The 20501-nt window shown below is 37.8% G+C and overlaps 1 protein-coding gene across 45 annotated transcripts in view; it reads right to left on the bottom strand.

Annotated features, from left to right (window-relative positions):
- The window catches only part of NEK10 (NIMA related kinase 10), a 259118-nt gene that overhangs the window by 60167 nt on the left and 178450 nt on the right, over positions 1-20501 (bottom strand). For 44 of the 45 annotated variants that reach the window (XR_010155540.1, XR_010155535.1, XR_010155533.1 and 41 more), the window contains 3 exons: positions 6077-6260; positions 5895-5981; positions 3290-3344 (listed from right to left, as the gene is read on the bottom strand). Coding sequence is in view for 33 of the 45 variants with exons in the window: in XM_016940607.2 (XP_016796096.1) it covers positions 3290-3344; positions 5895-5981; positions 6077-6260 (326 nt within the window). In the remaining 12 variants the exon portion in view is untranslated. Of the gene's footprint in view, positions 1-3289; positions 3345-4437; positions 4944-5894; positions 5982-6076; positions 6261-20501 lie in introns of those variants that run through there. The other variant, XM_016940608.3, reaches the window with a different exon arrangement.

Genomic DNA, 20501 nt, shown 5'->3' on the forward strand with positions numbered 1-20501 from the left:
GGAGTCAAAAGTTATTAATTTTCTCTCCTCTTATTTGGCATAAATCAAAGGCTGTCTTTTATCATTTATTTTCTTCTGAAGTCGGCCCTTGTCTTTCCATTTTGCTGTGAGCTCCCTGAAGGAAGAGAGCTTGTCTTAAACAAAGCTCAAACAAACCTGTGTTCCCTGGTGGCATGTCACGCTGTATTACCACATTTCATGGCACAATTTTACAAATGTTGCTTTAGGTCAGGTCCTGTTCACCTTGGAACATACTTTCCAAAACATCAACTTCAATGTATGGGCCACTTTCCATATCCATCTGTTGACTTGGTCATAACCCCAAGTTAAAGCTTGTTCTATACCCCTGTTTCAATGACCTTCAGATTAAACCTTGCCTTTCTGCTGATTCTAGCTTATCCAATTTGTTATAAAGTATTTAGTTAATGACTAGCTTTTTAAAAGCCATCTCAAGCTCTAAAAGATATAGACCATGTGGGGTTGTTGTTTGTTTTTGAAGGGGTGGACATCAACCGGATTTCTGCAAATAAGACAATTTTCCATGGATCCTTTCAAAAAATAGTAGAATTATTTTTGACAGGGCCAAGATACCTACATTCATCTGATTGGAAATTTTCATTTTAATATAAAACTCACTTAATTGGGAGTACATCATATATCATAATTTACTTTTGAACTAAAATACTTGCTTTGTTAACAATAGAAAGTCAGTAAGTGAGGAATGAGGAATGTTGGGTACTAGCAAGCCCTAAAGATCCTTTGGAAGATCTTCTAACTCAGATCTCCAGTCCCCACAAACACCCATTGTGGTTCTCTTTGGCATTTTGGAGTACTTTTCTTCCCCCTGCCCTCCCCATTACTTCTGACCATGACTCCTCTGCACTTTGGCCCACTAAAGAACGTCATGAGGTCTTACAGGGTTTTATCAAATATCTTTCTGATAGATCATTCACCCTGTTGATAAGTTTTCCTTGGGTTTTTATTCCCAGAAACACTGGAAAAAAAGTTAGGAAATTAAAAGGCTCCACCCTAACTCCTCCTGATCTTCATTTGAAGATAAATGTACCAGTGATGCATCTTTGACTAAACAAGAAAAGGATTTGTCTATAGAAACCTTCCTTTGTCACCTAACTGAATCCCCCAGGAATTTGCTGAGCAGGTTCTTCTGAACTTCATTTATGTTATGTGATTCCCAGCACCCTCAAACCCAGAGGTAGATCCAGGTGGTTCCATTGAGGCTTCCCAGCACTAACACCTGCTCCCTTCAGCAAGCACCCCTGATGGACTAGTCAAGGATCTCAGCTCTCCTCAAGGCAGTAAACAGGAACGTGATCCCAGCCAGGCCAATCTGGCTCTCTCTCTCTCTCAGGATTTTGAATCCTAAGAAAGGTGACATGAGAATGGAATAAACAAGCTGGGAGTTCATTTATCCCAGAGTTCTTGTGCCCTTATAAGCCTCCCAAAAATGTCTCCTTTATAGACTTCAGGGACTGAACTGGCTCCTATGCCTTCCCAAGCTTGATCCTCCAGAGTCTAAATTACACAAGCCCCACAATGACTTCTAAAGAACCCCCTGTCACATAAGTTAGCTAAAGTCAGGCTCCTTTGCTTGTATCCAAAAAGCCCTGCCTGCTATAGCACATCGCAGCCTTAGCCTTTTGTCACACAGATGCTGCCACCTCCTGAGTGGGGGTCATCCCACAGCTCTGAAGAGCCCTGCCTGGCATCACCACTTATATGTGGCCCAACCTCAACAGGTGCCCCAGCCTCAGAGCAGTCTGGCAGTCCTTCCACCATTCTCTTCCCAGTTCTCATCTCAACATTGGCTGCTCCTAGCTGAATATACTCCTCAAATCTAGACAGTCCTCTCAGCTGTCTAGAATATTGGCCTAGAATATCAACTAATACATAGAAACTGGCTGGGCACAGTGGCGAATGCCTGTAATCCCAGCACTTTGGGAGGCTAAGGTGGGTGGATCACCTGAGGTCAGGAGTTCGATACCAGCCTGGCCAACATGGTGAAACCCAATCTCTCCTAAAAATACAAAAATTAGCCAGGTATGGTGGCAGATGCCTGTAATCTCAGCTACTTGGGAGGTGGAGGCAGGAGAATCACTTGAACCTGGAAGGCAGAGGTTGCAGTGATCACGCCACTGCACTCCAGCCTGGGCGACAGAGCAAGATTCTATCTCAATAATAATAATAATAATATACAGAAACCGTAAAGTATATTTCTTCCTTAATCTGCCTTTCTCTATTTCTCTAGCTTAATTTTATCTTCACCTCCCTTTCTCCAGACACAAAGAAGGCGTTGCCACTCATCTTTTTCAGGCCCACTCCTCTGGCTCTGGTCTATGATGCAACTGTATACTGTCAGTTATCTCTTTTCCTCTCTAATCTCTCCTCTCCATTGGTCTCTTCTCCTTCCTCTGTCCCAAATGCCCTGAGTTCATCCTGATTCTAGGAGGTCCTTTTCCATCAAACACTCCCCACCAGCTCATTCTCCCAGCTTATTTCTCAACTTCTTAAATGCCTCCTATCTCTGCCTCTGGAACATTGTAATCAAGGTTCTGCTCCCTCTAATCTCACCCAGTGCCAGTGAAGGTCAGGAGAACTTGCAGAAGGCTCAATCTAATAGTTTTGTTTCAGTCCCTACTCTAAGAAACAACTGTCACTGACACAGCTAGCTGTCCCAAAATAACAATTTTGCTTTGCTTTTAAAAGACAGTCTCTCAAACATATTTCACCATCCCTTGCAACTAGCTGTGCTCATATGAGGAAGTTCTGGCCAATGGTATGTGAACAGAAGTGATGAGCATAACATCTCGGTCATATCCTTAAAAGGAAGAGGGGTGTCTCTACTTCCCCTTTCTTCTTGTTGCTGGCTTGGAGGTAGGATGCGGTCTCATAAGTCATATTGGTCAAAAAGATGAAACCTATACCCTGGGGATATGGAAGAACAAGCTATAAGACCAGGGCTCCAGATGACCTCATGGAGCACAGCTGCCCTACCCCGCCGGCCCACCCTTGAGCTCAGAGAGGCTAACTGATTTGCTCAAGGTCACAAAGCTAGAAAAAGGCAGAGCTAGACTAAGACCCAGGTCCAAGATCAGTACCTGTTTCAGTATGCTACTTGATGAACTATAAACAGTTCTGGGCAAGTAAGCTCTAACTCCTTCTGTTTCCGCAGGCACATGGAAACTTCTGGCTATCAGGTTTCAATTCAGCTGAGTTATTACTCAGCTCTGCAAAATCAAAAAATATTTCTAGGAGTTCAATTTGCACCTACCTTGTTTGCGATTGTCTTTCTCCTCCTGAAGCACTAAAACTTCTCTTTAAAATGTCTGAGACAAGAAAATAGAAATAACTTTACATTATTTCCTCTGCAAATCTTTTATTTTTTATGTTTTAATAAAACAATACTGAACAACAAATACTGGTGAAGATGCAGAGAAAAGGGAACTCATACACTGTTCGTGGGACTGTAAAATAGTGTAGCCATTATGGAAAACAGTATAAAGGTTCTCGGCCGGGTGTGGTGGCTCACACCTGTAATCCCAGCACTTTGTGAGGCCGAGGTAGATGAATCATGAGGTCAAGAGAGCGAGACCTTCCTGGCCAACATGAAACCCCGTCCCTACTAAAAAGTACAAAAATTAGCTGGGTGTGGTGGAGCATGCCTGTAGTCCCAGCTACTCGGGAGGCTAAGGCAGGAGAATCGCTTGAACCCAGGAGGCGGAGGTTGCAGTGAGCTAAGATCGTGCCACTGCACTCCAGCCTGGTGACAGAGCGAGACCCCGTCTCAAAAAAAAAAAAAAAAAAAAACTTAAAATACATAAATAAATAAAGTTTCTCTTCAAAAAACTAAAAATAGAACTTCTATATGATCCAGCAATCCCACTACTGGTATATATCCAAAAGAAGGGAAGTTAGTATATCAAAAAGATATCTCTGCTCTCGTGTTTATTGCAGCACTACTCACAACCACCAGGATATGAAATCAAACTAAGTATCCCTCAGCAGATGAATGGATAAAGAAAATGTTTAAATATTTAAAAATAGCTAGAAGGGGAGATTTGAAATGTTTCCAACACAAATAAATGATAAATGTTTGAGGTGATCAATATCTGAATTACCCATACAATGTGTAATTTAATGACTACACATTCTATGCATATATCAAAATATCACAAGTATCCATAAATAGGTACAAATATTATATATCAGAAAAAATTTTAAATAAGTTTTTTATAAAATTCAAAATAATAAAGAATATATATATTCCATGAATGGCTTTGTCTATAAACACTCTCATATTGTTCTAAAGTCAAACTTATCTCTGTAAACGGTAGGTAGGAAATATTCTAGGCTTTGCAAGCCATACTATGTCACAACTGAATTCTGCTGCCATTGTAGCATGAAAGCAGTCAAACAACATTCAAGAAACAAACATGGCTTTATTCATGGCAAACCACAATAACAACAACAAAAAACAATGCTGAATTTCTGTTACCTGAGCAATTGTACATACTGTAAAAATTGTCTTTGATTATGAAAGCATGAACTAAAATATGTTACAAATTGTTATTTATTTGTCAGGTTTGTTTAAGGGCTTTTTCTCTAAAGCAAATGTGCTAAACAAACAAAAACAACCCTGTTATTAATATCTAACAAAACACAATAAAATGTCATGCAATAAAATGTCACAACCATCCTTGCCAAGTTACCATATGCAAATTTAAGGGTCAAGCATCTCTTTCCTACCTCCCCACTAACCCTCCCACCATTGCTGCCAGGTATATAGAACACTGAACTTATCTCAAAACAGTCAGTAATAAACTTCTTCTGGAATTTGTTATATATGTTTATATGCATAAATATTTTTTCCCATATGAGTTTCATGTTTTCCCAATCACAAATTAATACACGTAGAAGGCAGGGATCTACAGAGAAAATAGGACAGAATATTGAAAACTGGGGTTGTCCCAGAAAATATGGAACATCTAATCATCATTTCAATGGACCAATTAAGTTTGGAAAGGACAAGGAATGTAGCTAAATCCTTAGGGTTCTACTTTGATCCTTAGAGAAGCTATTTTAAATGTTCTTTTATGAGATTTTCATAGTATAGTCACTGAGGAGAATTATTTTCACTTAATTTATTTCAGAATATTTCTATCTATGGTTTTTAATATTTTATCAACTTACTCTTTTTTAAAAAAATTGTTTCTCTTCATTTTCTATTTTAACTTCTCTTTAAGTTTCAGGTTTGTTCCATGTATTTGATTCTATCTCTCTTTATAATCTTTAAACTTTATCTAAATATACCTTTTCCTTTTCTTTCCCATATCCCAGTATGACTATTTTCTTTACTGTTTTAAATTAAGAGTCAAGATTAACATTATGGACAGAATTTATATGTCATATTTTTAATAACTCTAAAAAATTTTCTTTTATTTTATTGTTTTAAATGTAACACATCCCTTTAGATTTATATAAATAAAATTGCACAAAAATTAGTCTATACCAGGACCAATTTCTTCTGCAGGCTTTAAATTCATCTAACCAACAGACTCATAAAAGGTCATGTCCATTACTCCTGTGGTTATTTGGCTGTCTCCAAGTTAGATATCTTGACTCTCTAGTTAGAACCTGCAATTGCTGGTAGAAATAGTAAAACTATTCATTTGACAGCTGAGAAAATATAAAACCACTGTGCTGGCTAACCTTTGAGCTCTGTCAGAGAGACAGACACATCTGTCCTAATTAGCACTGCACCTGAAAAACAAACCACTGGGTTATGTATATGGTGATATTTGCTTGGCTCAAGTATGATTTCCAAACCACTGTCTTCCGGAATCCCACAAACAGCAAATTGATAACAGAAAGCTTACTGAATGTAGATTCTTTCAGAGGGCTTGAACTGGAGCTGCTGGAGTTACCCGAAATGTCCAATTCATCATCTACCTCTGAATATGTATCTGCACATTAATAAAAACAATAAAAAAGCAAATGAGTCTTGAAACAGGAAGGAGTCCAGAATACATTCATGTTGACACACTGCCACTAGCAGTACCTTTCTCAGTATTTTCCAGGTTGAAGTTATCATCTGACAGGATTTCGTCACAGGCCCTGTCTTCGTCTTTACCATAGGAGGCCTGGAAGCCTTCAGGGGGCAGGTCTGCGCTTTCTGAAAGTTCACTTTTCAGGCTGGCTGCTCCACTGCTGCTGCTACTCAAACTTGCCTTCTCAAAGGTCTCCTGGAAAGAGAAATTCAGTTTTTCATAGCCTCTTTCTCTATCCTTTCTTCTATAGAACCTAAATCTTGTTAGAACATATATTAACTGCTTCAAATACCAATATAAATGTTTGATGCAGAAGAGGCATCAGTAGTTCCACCTATACACCTGTTACAGAATCTATTCAGTCCATAAATACAAAAAGATGCAGGTCTATAAGCTACATTGGATCAAAAAGGATGGAAGTGGCAAGAGTGCTCAGTAGAAAAGGCCCATATAACCCAGTAGCGGGGGGAAATATGTACTTCTAAGAAATAGACTATATTAATTTAGGAGAAATTTCTCTCCCTTAAGTTTTTTCAAAAACATTTGCTATCAAATGCTCTCAGTACCACAGCAAATAAGTAAGGCTTATTCTCTTCAAAACTCCAGGAAAATTAGTAGCAGACAAAGCCAGGCCATGGAGAGTGAGAGGCAAGGTTTTCCAAAAAGAGAAGAGCTACAGAGAACAGAACTTACAAACCATTTGGGACTCTACACTACTGCCTGGCTTGAACACTCTCTGCAGAACTAGCCACAGGGTCCTCCTGAATCCTCCAAAACGGATGGATGCATTTCCATTATGATAGCACTACAAAGTCATCAATCTGGTTGTGTAATTCCACATTTCCCTAAATAATAGTATTAGAAACTGCAAAAATTATGTCTCAAGGGTCAATAAAAATTAATTAATTAATGCCACTGATGCTGGAAGTTTTCATTTTTCTAAGAGAAAGACCGTGCGGAAGGAATGACTATGAATCAGTAAAAAAGTACCACTTGTTTCTTTACCCAAGCAACTCCTAAGATGTTCATTGTATGGGACTATTTGCAGCAAGCGTGAAGAGCCTTTTTAGGCCGTGGGGCTAAACAGTGCTGGCAAAGTAAAGCTACAGATCAGGTAGACAAAAAGACAAAGAAAGGCCATGATGGAGGAAAGGATAACAGGCAGAGAGTGTGAGAAGAAAGAAAAAGGTGCATTTATTGAAGGGGAAAGAATTCCCTCTATGAATTGTGTCCAAGATGATTTAGTCACAAATTACCTAGCACTTCTTGACTAAAAAGGCTCCAATGATGCTCATTTCAGAGACAGCCTTATTTATTTCAGATTTATGTGTATTTTATTTTTTTCCTACAGTAAAATGACACAGCTCCAAGGCACAGGTTTCTAAAAACTCCATAATAATAGAATTTGCAGATGAAGAAAACCTAAGATCTTAGGGATAACTAGAATCAGAAATAAACCTCTAAAAGCTTTCATATATTTATATTCTATAGGTAAGATGAAAAGATTTTTAAAATATAAAAAACATTTGTGCATTGCAAACTGTCTGATCAACTGCTGTTTATTTCTTTTCCCTGAGATTCTTTTCAGTGATGCTTCAAAGTTTCACCAAGCTCCTTGTTTTGTTGAAGTTAATTTGCAGGTGAAGAAGTATTTTAACTTTGATTTTCCATAATTAGTACATCCAATGTTCAAAGGCTGTTTTATGACTCTGAGTTGGTAATTTCTGCTTCTGAGGTCCACCCTGGTTGGCTAACTTACAAGCTGAGATAGGAAATGCTTTGGCCGCTCTCTGGCAAAAGATATATGCTACTCAGAAATTTTTCCAATGCCTAAGGCTAGTATGGGGCTTCTAAGTCCAGCCTCAGCTCTGCCACACTCAGCCCCTGATACCAAATCCAGGAGCTCTTTCTAAGGCTCAAAACTTTATTGCAAAACCAACTCAACTTCTTCCATGCCTACCTCTTTTCTTCGTCCCAAACCACAAAACACTTCTTCCTCTAACTATCCTCAACTGAAGTCATTAGAAATTTACACAGAAGTAAAAACCCAATTCAAGGCCTTTTCCTTCTTATGACCTTTTTTATTCTAAGTAAATCATCTTCTACCCTATCCTGAAGACCACAGCTGGCATCTGCAACCTTTTCAGGACTTTACACCCAAGATGTGTCAACATTACCAAGGTTGAAAAAAGATGAAGGAGAATTTTTGAATTGAGAAAACTTTTTATTCTGTCGATGCAATTAAGATGCTGGAATTCAAATATCCCTAAAACTAGTAAAACTTTAACAAAGGCTTTGTGTCTCTTAAGAACAGGCATGGATAAAACATCAGAGGAAAACATTTTTCTTTGAACAAATGAAGAGTCAGGAGAAGCTGGAGTCCCCGCTGAAAAAGGCAATTCGAGACTTAAGGATGCTGGACTTGCAATCAAAACCCAAGAACCAATTGGGTCATAAATCAATAGTCACTTGTAACTGCCAAAATTTCATCCATGGGTAATTGACTGTTTGCATAAATTCTGATAAAGGGGAATTTACAATCTGAGAGAGATGCTTTTTCAGACTCTGTATGCATAAAAATATGATAATATAGATGGATAGTTTGGGTTTAAAATTTGTATTTCTAGGCCAGGCATGGTGGCTCACTCCTGCAATTCCAGCACTTTGGGAGGCTGAGGCAGGTGGATCACGAGGTCAGGAGATCAAGATCATCCTGGCTAACACAGTGAAACCCTGTCTCTACTAAAAAATACAAAAAAATTAGCCGGGTATGGTGGTGGGCGCCTGTAGTCCCAGCTACTCGGGAGGGTGAAGGAGGAGAATGGCATGATCCCAGGAGGCGGAGCTTGCAGTGAGCCGAGATTGTGCCACTGCAGCCTGGGTGACAGAGCAAGACTCTTGTCTCAAAAAAAAAAAAAAATTATATTTCTATAACAATCCCTTGCAGCAGTTTTTGCTTCAAAAAAAAATTGATATAATTTTTGACCTTGCCATAAACCATATGCCACACATTTTCCCTACTGTGATTTCTGGAGTTTTTCACTGTGAGTATTTGAGTATCCAACTCTTTATAAAATTGTTCCTTGAAGAACTGGGGGCACTTTAGTCCATTTTAAATCCTTTAGTGCTTTGCACAATGCCTTACACATAGCAAAGGCTCAATAAATAGTTGAGCCATTAAGTTGTCCTCAGAAGACACATCCAGCAAGTACATTAACCTATTAAAGGGATTTAGGCAAGAAAAAAGACAAAGTTTTTGGAGACAGAATTTGGCTGCTATAATCTTTTTCACTTTCTAATTACTAAGATTTTTCAAGGAGTAGGAGAGGGAGTTAACTAGCTTTTTTGGCATCTGCATGCATCTATCCTAGGAATGGATAGACACATTCCGGATATCAATACGGCAGCAAGGAGAATACAATGCAAATCAGACAATAAAATTATCACTGATATGGAAATCAGCACCATTATAGAAGATGCTTCCTGTCACCACGCTAGTATAGGCACAATTATGTTTAGCTCGGTTTTGCGCATTATAATGTAATATTTTTATGTGTGCAGCAGATCATAATACATTTTCAGTTGAATAGCAATTCTAACAGTAACAGACTGACATTACCCAAATTAACTGCTACAGTAGGAAAATTAAGGGCATCTATTTTATTAAAATCAGTGCAATTTTTAAAATTGCCAGAAAGTTTTAGGAGAGAAAGAAAATCAAGAAATAAATATAAAGCATAACAACAGCTATATCCTATAGATGCTTTACTTTAGAACTCTAAAAAATGCACTATTTCTTCGTGTTCTGAAATATTCATATTCTATTAGGTATATTTTTACCCAGTTTCTTCCATCTGTTTTGTTAATAAACTGTACCCTTAAATATCTCAATTTAGTGCTACCAGGTGCTAGAAATTCATCCAGCTGAGGTGATCTTTTATCAGTGGCACCGCATTCTATGCTTTTCATGGATGATTGCACAAAGAAAATTCAAACTAGGAGACAGGCCATTGACTGCATACTATTGTAAATAAACTTAGTCCCTACATTTTAAGGTATATTTTTAAAAATCAGCCAGTGTGGTCAGATGATTAAGGAACCTTGTGGACTAGACCATAGCTGAGTGAACTGCTCACTGTAGTGGTGAGATAGGAACCTTTTCTCCAGGCTTCCCTATGGAAGACTTGGCTTTGCCACATCAGAGAGGTGGGCTGATGGAATAAGCCTGGAGCCTGGTCCCACCCCCTACCCAGTGGTAGATGGAAATCTTTAATCTTTGATCCTGAAAGTTAGTTTTTGTTTGTTTTTTAGAAATAGGTTCTCACTATGTTGCCCAGGCTGTTCTTGAACCTCCAGGTTTAAGGGATCATCCTGCCTCTGTCTTCTGAGTAGCTGGAAATACAGAGGCACACCACTGTGTCCAGCTTTCCCAAAATGGTTTGGATGGTAACATCGTCTATTTTCATCAGGGAATCTTGAAGAATTTCCCTTCTCCCATTCTCTACATACAGTTAAGAGAGCAATAGTTAAATCTAAACCAGAAAAACTGGTGTTTTGGGGCCCTAAAAATAACTAATTTATATGGATTATATAATAAAGAAAATATTCTCTTTAGGTTGGATCTTATTTATTTTGAACTTATTAAATATTTACACAAAGCTAAAAATTTTACTGTCACGACATAGTTATGATCTCATTATTATACTATCTTAATTAGAACTTCTTAAAAGCACTATTACATATTAATGAGCTGTGATTAAATTAAATAAATTAGGGAATAAATTGGTCATTACAATTCAATCTAAAACTCCAGTATCAAATTTATTATGGTTAAAAATGTTTCACTGTTATCCCATAACTAACCTAGTACTGTATCAGAAATGAATGGATTTTCTATCACTTTTAACTCAAATACAGGTTTTCTAGAAGGAATAATACAAACAGGAGAAGGAAAACAATGTCATAATCTGAAATTATCATTTGTTAAGAATACAGAAGATCTGGTCCATCACAACAATATTGACCACCATGTTTTTCCAAGACAGCAGACTAACATGCCAATAGAACTAAATGTATATACCAATATATTTAAAAGCATTTCAAATGAGGCCAGGATCAGGTAATTCTATTTAACATTTAAAAGAAACAATGGGGGCTGGGCGTGGTGGTTCACACCTGTAATCCTAGCACTTCAGGAGGCTGAGGCAGACAGATCACCTGAGGTCAGGAGTTTGAGACCAGTCTGGCCAACAAGGTGAAACCTGGTCTCTACTAAAAATACAAAAATTAGCCAGACATGGTGGCAGGCACCTGTAATCCCAGGTACTCGCAAGGCTGAAGCACGAGAATTGCTTAAATCTGGGAGGCGGAGGTTGCAGTGAGCTGAGATCATACTACTGCACTCCAGCCTGGGCAACAGAGCAAGACTCTGTCTCAAGAAAAAAAAGAAAAAAAGAAAGAAACAATGGGCCAGGCATGGTGGCTCATGCCTTTAATCCCAGCACTTTGGGAGGCCAAAAGTGGACCGATCATTTGAGGTCAGGAGTTTGAGACCAGCCTGGCCAAATAGTGAAACCCCATCTCTACTAAAAATATAAAAATTAGACAGGCATGGTGGTGGGTGCCTATAATCCCAGCTATTGAGGAGGCGAAGGCAGGAGAATCACTTGAACATGGGAGGTGGAGGTTGCAGTGAGCCAAGATCACACCACTGCACTCCATCCTGGGTGACAGAGTGAGACTGTATCTCAAAAAAGAAAGACAAGGGAAGGGAAGGGGAGGGGAGGGGAGGGGAGAGGAGGGGAAGGGAAGGGAAGGGAAGGGAAGGGAAGGGAAGGGAAGGGAAGGGAAGGGAAGGGAAGGGAAGGAACAATGTACAGAGAACAATCAAGTGGGCAAGTTTTAAGAAATTTTTTGTTTCTCAAAAAAACAATGTCATTGAAATTTACCAATGCTTAAGGAATTAAAGAGTATGGAATTAGAAATGAGTGGTTATCAACAGGAATGAAACACACAAATTAGAACCTCATTGACTGTTTCATTTTTAACACAGAGTTACATAAGGAAAGGTCTAGTTCTTGTTAAACTGCACATTTTGCACATGTTGTCAAAATTCCAAACTGATTAATTGCCAGTAGAGAAAGAATTAAAAGTCAAGAAAAAGAGTCACCATTGTCTTTTGCTTGGCCCACTGCAATCTCTTCTTAACCAATTTCCCTGATTTCATTCTTGGCTCCCAGTGGTTTATTCCTACTCAGCGGCCACCTATATCATTTTAAAGCCTAGTGGTGCCACCTTGGCTTGCTCAGAACTCATATTACTCAAGTGCATGCCAGGGACTATGGCACCTGCATGTCCAACTGTCTCTCCCTGCTTCACCGCACTCTGGACACACAGGCCTCCTTGCTGTTCCCCGAGCTTGGCAGGCTCACTCCTACCTCAGGATCTTTGGGCATGCTACTCCTTCTGCTACCAATGTTGTGCCTTCAGATATTTGCAGAGCTCATCCCTTTAATGTACAGTTGACCCTTGAACAACATGGGAGTGAGGGGCACCAATACTCCATGCAGTCAAAAATCTATGTATAACTTTTAAACTTTCTAAAAACTTATCTACTAATAGCCTACTGCTTACTAGAAGCTTACCAATAACATAAACAATTAATACATACTTGATATGTCATATGGTAAATATAGTTTATCTTCCTTGTGATTTTCTTAATAACATTTTCTTTCCTCTAGCTTGTTATTAAGAAAATCACAAAGAAGAGAAACTATACTTACTATTCATTAAGTGGAAGTGGATCATCATAAAGGTCTTCATCTTTGTCATCTTCACATTGGGTAGGCTGAAGACGAGGAAGACGAAGAGGAGGGGTTGGTTTTGCTGCCTCAGGAGTGGCAAAGGCAGAAGAAAATTCAGGTATAAGTGGATTCATGCAGTTCAAACCCACATTGTTTAAAGGTCAACTGTATTCAGGTCTCTGCCCAAATGCCATGTAATTATAAAGCCCTTCACTGACATCCCTATTTAAAATAGCCTGTCTCCCTGTGTCTACAATCACTTTCTATTACCTTGCCTTCTTTTATTTTTGTTCATAGTACTTAAATATAGCTTTATTTATCTATTATTTGTCTTCTCTCACTATGAAGGAGGGAGTCTGTGGCTGTTTGGTTCACTACTGTATCAGGAGAATACTAGAATAGGTCCCAGGAAAGAATAAATGCTTAATAAATTTTGTTGAATAAGTAAAATAAAAGATTGATTTTTTAAAATATTGCCAAGATTCTCCATGTTAAAACAAGGGGTAAAAATAAAAATTGTAGGTATGATTTTTTGACGAAATTGACAAACTTATTCTAAAATTAATAAGGAAATACGACAGACCTAGAATACCCAAATCAAATTTGACAAAGAACAACAAAGTTGGAGGACTTACAGGGCTTGTTTTGAGACTTATTAAAAAGCTACAATATCAAAAGATACAGAGTTTCGGTGAGATGGGAGGACAAGTTCAAGAGATCTATTGCACAGCATGATGACTATACTTAATAACAATATACTGTATTCTTGAAAAATACTGAGATTGGATTTTAAGTGTTCTCACCACAAAAATTATACTGTGTGGTAATGCATATGTTATGTGGTAAAGTATATGTGTGGTAATGCATATGTTAATTAACTCAGTTAAGCCATTCCACATATATATATTCAAAACATCATGTTGTATACAATATATATAATTTTTTGCCAATTAAAATTAAAACATTTTTTAAAAGCTACAAAAATCAAAACGGTGTGGTATTGGTCTAAGAAGAGACATATAATCCATGGAACAGAATAGAGTTCAGAAATAGACCTGCAAGAAAGGGGAACCCTTGCAGACTGTTGGTGGGAATGTAAATTAGTACAGCCACTATAATGAATAGTATGGAGTTTCCTTTAAAAACTAAAAATAGAAATACCATATGATCCAGCAATCCCATTGCTAGGTATTTATACACAAGAAAAGAAATAAGTATGTTGAAGAGATATCTGCATGCTCATTTTTATTATAGCACTATTCACAATGGCCAAGATTTGGAATCAACCTAAGTACTCATCAACAGATGAATTGATAAAGAAATGGGAAATTTTTCAGTCATAAAAAAGAATGAACTCTTGTCATTTTCAACAACATGGGTGGAACTGAAAGACATTATGTTAAGTGAAATAAGCCAGGCACAGAAAGAGAAATACAAAATGTTCCTACTTATACGTGGGAGCTAAAAAGTATCGAATTCATGGAGATAAAGAGTGGAATAATGGTTACCAGAGGCTGGGAAGAGGAGAGGAGAGGGGGGATAAAAAAGGAATGGTTGGGTACAAAAATACAGTAAGATAAAAGGAATAAGATTTAGTGTTTGGTAGCAAAACAGGGTGGCTATAGCTAACAATAATTTATTGTATATTTAAAATAACTAAATGAATGCGATTGGAATGTTTCTAACCTAAACAAATGATAAATGTTGGAGGTGGCTGATACCCCAATTACCTGGATTTGATCATTAAACATTTTATTCTTGTATCAAAATTTCACATGTACACCATAAAAATGTACAATTATTATGTACCCAAAATAATTAAAACTTTAAAATTTAAAATTTAAAAATATTTATAAACAAAAAAGAAAAAAGTAAGTAGATCTACATATATATTGTCAGGCAATTTTCAATAAAGATGCTTAGCAAAATCCATGGGAAAAGACTAGACATTTAAAGAAGTGATGCTGGAAAAACTGGATACCCAAATGACCAAAAAAAAAAAAAAAAAAAAGTCAATCTCCTCATTATTCTATACACAAAATTAAATCAAAAGGGATCATAGGTCTAAAACATTTACAAAAATATAAAGAATCTTATTTTTGCAACCTTGGGGTAGGCAACAATTTCATTACAAAGAGGCAAAAAACACTGACCACCACAAACAATTACATGAATAAGTCTTCATCAAAATTAAAATTTTCTGTTTATCCAAAAAATGCCATTAATTAAAAAAAACAGGCAAGCCATAGACTATACAAAGTGTTTGCAATACATATGTTTGACAATAGGCTGATTATCTGGCATATATAAAGAACTCCTACAAATCAACAAAAACAGACAAGTAATCCAATAAAATCACAGGCGAAAGATTTGAACAGATATTTAACACATACACATACACAAAGATATATAAATAGCTAATATCAAACATAAATATGCTCAACCTCATTGATCATCAGGAAAATGCAAACTAAAACCAGAAAGAAGTATCATTACACCTCAAAGGCTAAAATCGGAAAGACTGACAATACCAAATAGTGGCAAGGATGTGGAACGTCTAGAACTCTCATATACTGCTTCTGAAAGTGTTAAACAGTACAATTTTGAAGAACTATTTGGTGCTTTCTTTAACAGTTAAACAGTTAAACAACTACCTATAACCCTGAAACTCTATTTCTAGGTCTTTATCTAAGAGAAAAAAGTTATAAACATTTTTGTATGGGTCTTTTTGTAAATAGGTTTTCAACAGTGTTAAGAAATTCCAAATCTGGAGAAAACGTAAGTGTTCATCAACAGGACAGATAAACAAACTACGGTGTAGTCATATAATTTAACACTGCCTAGCAATATGAACAAATTACTAATACACACCACGTGGGTGAATCTCATAGATATTTTGTCATGGAAAAAAAGCCAGCCACTAAAGAGAACATGTGTTTGATTTAAATGAAGTCAAACAACAGGCAAAGTCATTTATAGTGACAGAAATCACCAGTCTACATCCTGGGGCAGAGAATTGTATAGAAAGAGGCTTAAGGGAACATTCTGAGGTGAGATAAATGTTCTGACTCTTGTTTGGGGTGGAGGTTACACATGTGCCAAAAGCCACTGAACTAGGCACCTAAAGATGTGTACATTTTACTACATGTAAATTATATGTCAATAAAAAAGAGAGAATTGTAGTGTGGATGTGAGAATTGTGTCTGTATTTGTGAGGAAGCCTATAAGGCATTGCTTTATTTTCATATAACATAATGAGCATAGAACATTTCCAAAACAAGTCATGGTTTTTCCTGATATTTCTCTTCCTACATCATTACTTGTAGCATTTTCACAGCCTTGGGAGAAATTCAGTCAACAATTAACCAGACAATAAAAGCAAAGATGTTCACAAAAATATTGTCCTTTAAAAATACATCATTTTCTACATGGCTTAATTTAATCTCCTAGCAGAGGATTGCAGACACATGCCTTTAGTGGTGTGCTCAGCAATTGTAAATGACATATGGTATAATAAAAATAAAGCAACCCAGATAAATAAATAGCACATTTTTAAAATTTGCATTAAAAAAATGAGAATCTAGATGCTTACATATCTGTTCAATTCTTATATGCTCAACTTTAAAGACATCTGAGAATTTATGAAAAATATCAGTATCTGTCAATGTCTGCTAAAAATCATAGATTAGAAAACTACAATAAGAATTTTATAACAAAGAAGTGAAGTTATGAACAGTTTGTGAATTTAAAAAATAATATTTGCTAATAATTGCTCTACCAGCCTGCTCCTCCAAAGTAGATAGAATTTAAGATGACACTTATGTATGCCATATTTTGACTCTGGCAATATCAAATTGTCATAGGAATCTTTTTTTAGATTCACCAAAAGCTTAGAGAAAATTTTTAGGACTCACTACATGAGCATTTACTTATTGTCATAAGCATGAAACAATTTACCAAGATCAGATTTTTTTTTGGAAAATAGTTTGGGTAGGAATGTGGAAGATGGCTAAGGGAGGGAGATGATCCCTGATAATCTGGATGGAACTGATTTAATCAGGTGGCAGGTCTCCAAAGTGGAGCTGAGGCATCTCTGAGATGAGGAAGAGATTCAGCCTGTGGACAACAGCTTCAGCCCATGACCAAGATTTCCAGCCTGCTCCTCCTGCCAACCATCCCTATGGATTTTGCACTTGCCTCGTCAGTCCCCACAATCATGTAAGCCAGTTCCTTGCAATAAATATCTGAATATGTATCTACTGCTGGTTCTGTTTCTCACATTTTGTGCAGGACTGTCAATGTATACGACATATCAGCATCCCTGGCTGCTAACAGTGATAAACAACAATTATACCACCCCACCCCCAGTACACACATTCTCCTTAATGGCCCCTAGTGGACAGTGCAGAGGTGATATACTGACTGAATCACTTGGTAGAAGTAAGGAAAAAACTAGAGACAAGAAAGTTGGATCTTGCAATGATACAATGCAAGATAATGAGAATGAGAACTGAAAGGATAAGATGGATTTGTCAGACATTTCAAAGACAGAATTAGTAGAGCTTGCTAACAAAATGAATACAGGATTTCAGAGAGAGTGAATTGAAGATGTCAAGGTTACAATTAAGGTGATATGAGGAGACAGAACATGGCTGATCAAGGGAGGAGAATCCATTCACTGTGGACTTGCCGAGCATAAGTACCTGTTAGACATGCAGGTGAATGTTCGGTTCAAAATATAGGTCTGGCACACAGAGAGACTGAGATCAGACAGGCAGCTTTGGTGATCTCCAGCAAATGGGTGTGGAAATTATGTTGCGAAATACATCCCAACATATTTTGCCTTCGCAGAAAATTTTGTGCACTTCTCCAGAGTTCTTTTCTTCTACTATTAAGACCAGTTTATGAGGCTGAGATTTATAGACCCAGGAGAAGACAGGGGAAAAGAATACCTGGAGAAAAAGAAGGATATAATAGATGCAAGGGTAGCTTCTGGCAGAAAGGTGGGAACTGGAAATTTCTTCTGGAGCTCAAAATAAGAGCCTGCCAGAAGGAAGAGAAAATGAAAGAGCAAGTGCAAGCCTCCTTGTTTTTCCTTCTCACATCCACTCCAGCAGATGTGAACCTTGGGATTAGAGTTGGGCTGTTGATGGAGATACACGGAGAGTTTGAGGGGGAAACTGGGGCACAGACAGAAAAGACCAGGAGCTTTGAAGAAGCTTCATGATCATCATAACACTATATATATAAGGCCCATGAGAGCAGAGGCCTTGTCTATTTTGCTCACTGTGGTATACTTTGTACACATAGTGCCTGACACCTATTAGGCACTCAGTAAATACTTGTTGAATGAATAATTGAATTGTAGGCACCTGGGACAGAAGAATAGAAAAGGATGAAGAAGGCACTGGAGCTGATGGGGCTGAGATAGGGTCCCCTAGTGCCAGTGAGTTCCCCATGGGCTGTGTGTGGTATGGATGGGAATCCAAAGCCCCCATGTGTCTTGTGCCAATGTAGAAGACAGCTCTGGGGCTGGCAGGTGAGTTCACTTGGCCATCACTGTACTGAGGGCCACAGAGTAGGCTGCTTAAACTAAGAATGCCAAGAAAGTCACAATCAAGCCTCAGAGGACCAAAAATAGTAACCCCAAGGGGAGAGTTGGGGCATCATGGGTAATTCCTTGGGTTTAAACCATGATGATAAAAGAGGCCATGAGTTACAGATGCCATAAACATTTAATAAGGACAGAGGTCAGCATCCCAAAATCACAGGGTTCATGTCATCTAAGTTCAGCAGGGGCCAACAGAAGAAGACCAGAGCCCCTGCCCCTCTCTCATCGACATGGGGATGCTTAAGCTTTCTCCTGTACTCTGTTGCCATCTTCAGAGGAGGACATGGAGAAGAGAACCCTTGGGATGGTAAAGAAACTTTTAGATCAAAAGAGACCGACATAATTGATCCTGACTACTACTACCATTTTCTGCTACCAGCACAAACAGGGGTTCAAAACAAAATGATATATAATTATAGAAAATAAAGTTTCCATCTTGCACACCAATTTTTACCCAAATTCATATGAAATGAAACACCATGGGACTAGATGGAAACCAAGGGAAGCATAAGAGAGGCAGAACCTTTAAAGTTAAAAGGCCAGGGATGGAAGAGAAAATGAGGAAGAGTATTCAAAGAGAGAAGACAGAAACCAGGACAGAGGAGTGTAATGGAAAACAGTGGGGGGTAAAAAACATTAAAAAGCAGGTATGTACAATAAGAAATAATTAGCCCATAGTGAGGCAGAGCTTGCAGTGAGCTGAGATCGCGCCACTGCACTCCAGCCTGGGCAACAGAGTGAGACTCCATCTCAAAAAAAAAAAAAAAACAAAGAAAGAATTAGTTCGTAGTTTGTCAATTTGCTTGTTAGGTATTTTGGAGAAATTCAACGTTTTAGTCCATGTTACCCATAGGATTTAATTCAAACAGCTTAATGAGGTATTCACAAACATCCATCATCTAGCTCCAGCCTACTTCCCCAGGCTTTTCAAACTACACATATAAAAATATGCATTGTCAATCAGCAGACCCAATTTTCGGTCCTGGGGCTGTCCCTAACTAGCTGGATGAACTTGAACAAGTCTTTTAACTTCTCCTGATTTCCCTTTCCTTGTGCAATTAAAACATAAAACAATTCCATTTCTAAGTTTGATTCTTAGTATTAAGTGAGCTGAGCTGGAGTTTCTGCACTTAACGTTATTCTTTTCCATCCAGGAGTGACTTCCTTATTTAGTTATCAAGACCCTATCTTTGTTTGGCTCTGAGATCCTCCCTAGGCCTCATTAATTCATTTCCCTCATCTCATTTATTTACCCAAAATGTTCGGAATCATTAGAAAGTTCCTCCTGCATATGCACATCTATCTTGTCTTTCCAAGTAGATTATCAGTTACTTCATGACTGGGGTCATTGTTTATAATTTTTTATAAGCTTCACTATACCAAGCATAATGCCTTACATTCAGAAGACATCCAACAAATCCCTGCTCCTTCATTATTAATTATATACCACAGGCATTTTCAATCTTTCTCTCTTTGTGTTATAGATGTGAAAGCAGTTCTCCAAACTGAACAAACTTATTAAACTAGTAAAAAGAAATCATCATTCAGCCTTTAAATAGGGGTGGTGAAGATAAACTTCCTGTCAAATATCACTGGAAAAGTAGTTGTGATTCCTGCAAGTCTCGCACTGACAGCATGCTTCTCTCATGATTTCTCTTCAGTCTCCCTGGAACACTCAATTCTGCTCCATTTGTACACATAGAAATACGCTTTCTTCACCCATTTAAATGTTAGTCTAAAGCTGTCTCTATAAAATCACAATAATTCTAATGGCATTGAAGTTTTCCATTGATTCTCCAGGTTTTGTCAGGCTGAATTTCTTTAATACACACTATTGTATTTGTTGGAAAAGATATAAGCAGTAGACTCTTCAGAAATGTCTTTAATTGATTTTTCTGCCTAGGATATAAGATCGAAAGGGTAATGATTCTCTGTGTTCACTACACTGTGAACAGTGCCAAAACATGGATAACGATTTTCACTATTATGATGCCACAATACCCTCTACATGACAATATTCTA

This window comes from Pan troglodytes, chromosome 2 (genome assembly GCF_028858775.2).
Source record: "Pan troglodytes isolate AG18354 chromosome 2, NHGRI_mPanTro3-v2.0_pri, whole genome shotgun sequence".
In the NCBI taxonomy this organism is placed as follows: Eukaryota; Metazoa; Chordata; class Mammalia; order Primates; family Hominidae; genus Pan; species Pan troglodytes.